The sequence below is a fragment of the Carcharhinus amblyrhynchos genome, unplaced genomic scaffold, assembly GCF_965287045.1.
Source record: "Carcharhinus amblyrhynchos unplaced genomic scaffold, sCarAmb.v2.hapA scaffold_86, whole genome shotgun sequence".
In the NCBI taxonomy this organism is placed as follows: Eukaryota; Metazoa; Chordata; class Chondrichthyes; order Carcharhiniformes; family Carcharhinidae; genus Carcharhinus; species Carcharhinus amblyrhynchos.
In genome coordinates this window covers 682,173-689,601 of record NW_027649826.1, presented here as the reverse complement: position 1 = coordinate 689,601, position 7,429 = coordinate 682,173, and the positions used below count along the sequence as shown (strand labels likewise).

The following is a 7,429-nucleotide window of genomic DNA, read 5'->3' as shown; positions in this document are numbered from 1 at the left end:
ATAATCTCAAGAGGTGTTGGAGGGATCAGGAAGAATGCAAGTCCTTATTATAATATGCAAAGCGGGACAATTTTAACTTCAGCCAGAGAAACACCTTCATATGGTTACTGTTTGTTATAATGTTGACAAGTTGGATGTGACTCGAATCCGTATTGGAACTGGCTGATTATATCAGAAAACATTGACAAGGAGACTCTCGATTAGCCAGATGCTGGTCCCAAATCTGACTGCAACCACCCACTCACCGCCACCCCCCCCTCAACCTGATGCTTCCCGACCCGTTGTTCTACTCGGACAGTTAACTGGACCTGGGGAATCGTCCCCTATATCATCAATCAATGATAATTATTGGGGCAATTATCCGACTGTTCACACTGGTGGAATTCTCCTGTACTGCCAGCAGCACACAGCCCGATCCGGGTTTCCAGCATGACATCAATGGGAATTCCCATTAACAGTTGTAGGGCCAGATAATCACCACTAGAACACAATCTGCCACCAGCTGGGAGGCCAGAGAGTCTGGCACGTCATTTCTGACTAATTGAATATCAACCTCCAATTTCCTTCCATTTCCATTGCTCCTTCATCTAACACGTGAGCTGCAGTTGCACATCATTTTATTATTTTTTTCTGCTCCTATTACATTATTAAAGCTGCTGTTGTAACGGGGAATGATATGTTCCTTGAAACGAAACTTGGTCTGCCTCACTCAAGACCGGTGTTTTTTTTTCCCAGAGAGGTTTCTGTCATTTCTAATCTTGTCTGATTATTAACACTTTCATTGTCACTGTGGTATGTCACCTTATTCCGTTTCACTGAAAGTTGTTCGCATTCATTGCCATCTCATTGTTGGGGCCACACGCTGGCACCATGAAACATACATTTGCCAGAGTGCAGGTCACGAAGGATCACCACAAACTCCATGATTCACAAATGACTTCATATATCAGGCAACTCTTGCCCTCGATTGCTTCAGTGCCTCACCGGGCTACAAAACACATGGTTTCTTTTTGACTTATCAATTAACTCAATTACAAAGACTTACACTAATTTGTTTACAGTACCATCAGTTGTAAAGGATGTGTGTATAGTGAACTTCGAAAGGCCTAAAGCTGCATTTCGTCCCCACAGATTTCCCACAGGTTGGACAAACCCCATTGGTTCTCCCAACTGTCAAAGCACTGCATGATCAATAGGTTTCAATGTGGCCACTGAAATACTTTGAATGTGTGATTGACCATTAAAGTTGGCAGATCAGGCCTTCATGCTGCATGGTTTGCATAGTGACAAGAAGAAGCTTGAAGCTTGGTAAAAGTAATCATAGTAACCATATGAAAATGCTCATCCACTGAGTCAACTATCAGTCATCAGGGGAATTTCCCCAATTGGATGAGTCTCTGTGTAATTGTTTTGAGAGGATATGTCAACATCAAAATGAATTGTTCCCTAAACTTGCTAAGAGTGGCCACATAAATAAATGTGTTTGTGCAGCAATTTAAATTGAGCATTGGGCCTCCGACAGCTTGTAATATATACGCAGAGTCATTGATGGAAAATAAACCTACCACCTTAACATATATGAATTGTACAACATTGACTGACCACAGTAGAATGAACATTCCGGATATAGTGAAGAGTAAAATCATTGACTTTCTTCTGCTCTCCATCTCTGGATCAATGTTATTTCCATCCTTATGGGGAACAACCAGTCTTTTACGGACTCTACTAGTTATCAAAATATGTCTGACTGTCAGAGCATTAATCAATAGAATTAAACCAAATGGGAGCAATGGAGTCACAGCCTTATCAAACCATTGGAATCCGACCCATATGGGATCAGTAAATGTGCTTACCTTTGTTTCACAGCCCCACGGTACATTTTTAAATATGAACATAGGGCCCTTTGTAAAGTAGAAGGGAATATTTTTTAAACGAAGCAGAACACCAGTTGTTACAAGAATCACTGTTGCAGTTTTCCCAGTGCAATATTTCATTTTCAACGTCTGACAACGAATGGCCACAAATCGATCAAACGAAAATGTCACGGTGAACCAGACTGAACAATCTGTGGCTGCACCCATTAGGACAGATTTGAAACTACACACAGCCGTGATATACAGGAAACTACCAGGAAAATAATAGTCATTGATGGTGGTAAGTATAACCACAATGATAATGACCAGTAGATCCGCTGTTGCCATTGCGAGCAGGTAGCGAGTTGTGCAGATGGAGAGGCCACATTTATCCCGGGACAGGACCAGAATGTCCAGTAAATTAACTGTAAGACAGAGACGGTGGAAAAGCAGGATCAGTATTACTGCTGTTGCATTCTACTTTTCTGGTTCAGGCACTAAGGGAAGTGGTTTTGCACTAAACATTTTGCGGATTTGATCTCCGTCAGAAATTATTGTTTTAAAATCTCGATCCTGGCTTCATCCACCTATCTCAATTCCACACCAGATAAAGGATTAATACAGTCAGAGATCAGGCTTACAGGGGGAGGGTGGTTGATATTTCAAATGTTTTGATGAGTTTGGAGTTTGATTTAATGTTTTTGACAGAGTTAACAGATGACAGGTCACGTTTCGATATCGGACACCAAGGATTGGCATCAGTTGATCCGAACATCCCTCCAAATAAATATCTTAGATTGACACCCACGTTGACTGAATGCTTAGCGTTTGTAACAAATGGGGGATTGTCACATTGTTGAAGAATTACCAAGCACGTTCTGTGGCCAGATCATTTACCAGGATAACAAAGATAAGGAAATACAAGATGCAGACACAGACACAAATACTGCTGAGACATTCTATTCAGGAATAAAGCCTTGTTCATCCCCTCCCATGGCACACACTGCCCATGAATAGACTGTCCTCAGAGTGTCCATTTAACCCAATTATCAGGCGCACAACCAGAAGATGGCACTTGTCCCATGATGGCTTCTGTTTCACTATTGGACGCATGGATGTTGGGGTTCAGCTAGATACACACAGGAAGATATTGTGGCATCACAAGGAATGTTCACCTTTCAGGTTCAGGTCCACATGCAGATTTAGAACATAGAACATTACAGCCCAGAACAGGCCCTTTGGCCCACGATGTTGTGCCGACCAGTTAAAAAGCAATGACCCTCTAACCTAAACCAATCCCTTTCCATCCATAAACCTATCCACGGATCTCTTAAACGCCCCCAAACTAGGCACATTTACAACTGCAGCAGGCAGGGCATTCCAGTCCCTCACCACCCTCTGGGTAAAGAACCTACCCCTGACATCCGTCCTATAACTACCACCCCTTAATTTAAAGCCGTGCCCCCTCGTGCTAGCTTTCTCCATCCGAGGAAACAGGCTATCACTATCCACCCTATCTAAACCTCTAATCATCTTATATGTTTCTATAAGATCCTCTCGCAGCCGCCTTCTCCCAGGATCAATCATTCCACCCTCACACTGAGGGACTGTGCTTTCTCAGAATTAGAATAATACTGAGGATCACATGTTTCAACAAAATTGATGGTCAGACTTCCTTCACAATCATCCTCCTCCCTCTCCGCACCTTTAGCAATGAAAAATATTTCCAGGGGACAGACACCCTGAGTTGGAAATAATGCCTGCTGCTGGATGAAAACTGTCATTCATATAGCAACGACAGTTAGTATTACATATTTCACTGTGGATGAACCCCCCTCACACCCATCCTCCCTCTGCACCAAACACAGGTTAATACAACACACAGAAGTAGTACACATTCAGGATCCCACCCTGTCCTGATCAGGTAACTTCATCAAAATTAGCCACACACAAGTGTGTACGGGGGGTCTGAACATAAACAGGAAATGTTGGAAGACTCTCAACAGGTCTGACAGCACCTGTGAAGAGAGGATACAGTGAACACTTCAGTATTATAAAATAGTTTGACAGCTATGATTGTCACACTGGTAGCACATCTCAGTATTTGGAATACTTGGCTCATACTGTTCAGGAGCTCCTCAGGATTAGATCCTTTTCCTACATCAACAATGTCAGTATCGGAGAGCCCTCCACTTTCAGAATTGACCCCTAATAGCATGAACATGTCCCTCGATCAAAAAAGACACACAATTCTCTGGGACTGGATCAGCTCACTGTGAACAGTGAATGAAAGACTATTCCAACACACTGCCAGCCAAACTGTGAACAGATCCCCACATCCGTTATTGGACCCCAACCCCGGGTGCAAACTTCACATTTTCTTTGCGTGCTATAAATGCAGGCATGTCTTTCAGACTGCCTGAGGAAACAGGAGGAAACCCACACAGACACAGGGAAAACATGCAGATCCCACACAGGCACTGATCCCAGCCGGGTCCCTGGCGCTGTGAGGCAGCAGTGTTAACCCACTGTGCCACCATATATATAAAACAAAATGTCATTCCCTAACCCAGAATCCACCCCGGGCCACGGTGGTGTATGAAGCATTCCCGTGTACAAAGTAAAGGCAAACACACTTGTGGATAATGGAATCTGCGAACAACAAAGCGGAAAATGCTGGAAGACAGCAGGTCTGAGAGCATCTGTAGCGGGAATATAAAGGCAATGATTCTCCACAGATGTTTTTTTTCCCCATGTTTCTCGTCTTTGTCCTATGTATAAGGTATTCATGACAGTTCTAAACGTTTATGTGTTTGTGTGTATATGTCATCGTGTGTGTCTGTCTGTTGTGTTTGTATGTGCCTCTTCAGGCCGTGGACAGATGGGGTATGGAGGGGAGGCTGCATTGATGAAGAACAGTGTTAGAGTACTGGAGGGATTGTTGTCCAGGTAAACGACAGACAGAATTGGTTTGGCAGGAAATATGGAACAATGCAAGAACAATTGTACTCATTGTTCTAGTAAACAGACAAACAACCAGATGTTCAGGAACAAATTGGAATATTGCTCAGGCTTCAGCTTCAGTGACAGAATGTCAAGGCCAATGATTGAGAGCTCATACCCAGTGGAGTGCAGAACTGAAGGAACAAACAAATGGAGACACAGAATGGGGCTGGCAAACTGAATCTCAGCAAAACGGTGACACAATCTGTGCACGTACTTCTCCCAGTGTACAGGAGAATCCATTGGCGCTGTGGATACATTTACAGAAATACATAAACTTCCTGAACATCACTTTTTTTGAGCTGGAATGTGTGCTTGTCATTTTGGAATGTGGAAGATGTGGAGGTAAATGGACGTGTTTACATCTCCTGTATTTGCATGCAGGATGACAAAAAGAGTTATTTTTGGTTTGGGTGAGGCATATAAGTGGGACGGTTGTCGCATCAGTTAAAATTTTGTATTATGTAGTAGTGTTTATGGCAAGGTGAACTTTAACTTTATACAACATTTTAATTGCAGTCACATGATCAAGCAAATGTGGCATTTTCTTACAATGTTCAACTAAAAAAAGAACAATTGTCTGCTGCCAATTGTACCTGATAACAGGTCATAAAGTAAATTCATTCTGATTATAATGGGGCTTAGCCGAATAATGCCATCGCTGTCCTGTTAATGCAGAAACTCAACTAATGTTCTGGAGACCCGGCTTCCAATCCTGTCACTGCATATGTTGGAATTTCAATTCAATAAAAACAAAATCTGGAATTAATAATCTGTTTATGACCATGAAACCATTGCCGATTGCCAGAGAATAACAACATCTGGTTTACCAATGTTCTTTAGGGATGGAAATGTGCTGTCCTTACCTGATCTGGTGTATATGTGACTCCAAAGTGATTGAATCTCTGCTATCCTCTGGAATGGCCTAACAAGCCCCTTAGCGCAAGTGCAAGTGGGGTAGGGCGATAAACACCTGGCCAACCAGCGACACTCTTGTCCCACAATTGAATGAAAAAAGGAGAATACCTCAGCCGATGGATGAATGAAGGGGATGAGCTGAAGCTAAATTGCAGATGATACAATGATATGTACAGGGTCAGGTAGTATTGAGGAAGGAGGGGGGCTGCAGAAGGACTTGGAAAGATTAGGAGAGTGGGCAAAGAAGTGGCAGATGGAATACAATGTGTAAATAGATGTTGTGCAGTTTGGAAGGAGGAATGGAGACATAGACTATTTTATAAATGAGGAAATGCTTAGGAAATCAGAAACACAAAGGAGCTTGTGGGTCATCATTCAGGATTCCCTTCAGGTTAGCATGTAGGTTCAGTCAGCAGTTAGGAAGGTAAATGCAATGTTAACATTTATGTCGAGAGGGATGGAATATAAGAGCAGGGATGCACTGCTGAGGCTGGATAAGGCTCTAGTCAGACACCATTTGGAATATTGTGAGCAGTTTTGGGTGCTGTATCTAAGGAAGGGTATGCTGGCCTTGCAAAGGGTCCAGAAGAGGTTCACAAGAATGATCCATGTAATGAAGAGCTTGTCGTATGAGGAACAGTTTGGTACAGTTCTGAGGAACAGCTCTGGTTCGGTACTCGCTGGAATTTAGAAAGGGGAAGGGGGAACTTATTGAAACTTACAGAATACTGCGAGGCCTGAAGAGAGTGGAAGCAGAGAGAACGTTTCCAACTGTAGGAAAAACTAGAACCAGAGGGCACAAACTCAGGCTAAATGGACAATCCATTAAAACAGAGATGAGGAGGAATTTCTTCAGCCAGAGAGTGGTGAATCTGTGGAACTTTTTGCCGCAGAAGGCTCTGAAGGCCAGGTCATTGGGTATCTTTAAGACAGAGATAGATAGGGTTTTGATCAATAAGGGGATCAGGGGTTTGGGGGGAAAGGCAGGAGAATGGGGATGTGAGATGTATCAGAAATGATTGAACGGCGGAGCAGACTCGATGGGCCGAGTGGCCTAATTCTGCTCCTATGTCTTATGGTCTAGACAAACATTGAATAATTCATAATAAATTGAACACTTTAGACGGTTTAATTTCGTGTGAGCATTCATCTGTTTGATAAATTTGCTGAGAGATGACATTTAAATGTGTTGCCAGCTGAATGAACTGGCCTCATAATAAATTGAGCACAATGTGAAAAATCAGGATGTGATCAAGGCCAAGATAAGGATGGCATTGCGGGAGATTGGGAGGATTCATGTCTTGTAGTGACCAAAGGTGGATGTGGAATAAATGTCGAATCTGTGTGTTGAATGTATTTTCTGGTAACATGGAATTTGTGAATGAGGAAACTTTATGATTTCCACAAATGAAAGGTGAAGAGATGAAATAAATACATTCGGATTAGATACGATCGAGGGACCGTTTGAAAAGGAAAAGGGTTATCTGGGTTCAGGAATAATGCAAAAATACCAGAACCAATGTCTGGTAGGCAGCATTGTCAGAAATTATGGGTCAGAGCTCTAGTTAATGGAAAATACAAATACACAGTCTCTCCAAGAAGCTTTAGGGAGTGCGGACGTGCACATTTATTGGTGGAGAATTCATTGTGTTATT

At 42.6% G+C, this 7,429-nt stretch overlaps 1 protein-coding gene across 1 annotated transcript; it reads right to left on the bottom strand.

Annotated features, from left to right (window-relative positions):
• Nucleotides 1-1,367: 1,367 nt before the first annotated feature.
• On the bottom strand, nt 1,368-4,077 carry LOC145337962 (putative G-protein coupled receptor 139). Its single transcript, XM_080182741.1, has 2 exons — nt 3,978-4,077; nt 1,368-2,278 (listed from the first exon to the last, which is right to left on the bottom strand). The coding sequence occupies exons 1-2, from the start codon at nt 4,075-4,077 to the stop codon at nt 1,368-1,370; spliced, it is 1,011 nt and encodes a 336-aa protein (XP_080038867.1).
• Nucleotides 4,078-7,429: the final 3,352 nt, after the last annotated feature.

Excerpts from the sequence above, each read along its gene's own strand:
- LOC145337962 (XM_080182741.1), bottom strand. The coding sequence starts at position 4,077 with ATGTTCATGCTATTAGGGGTCAATTCTGAAAGTGGAGGGCTCTCCGAT. Across the intron at positions 2,279-3,977 it reads TCCTGAGGAGCTCCTGAACA|TTAATTTACTGGACATTCTG; the intron begins GTATGAGCCAAG and ends TCTGTCTTACAG.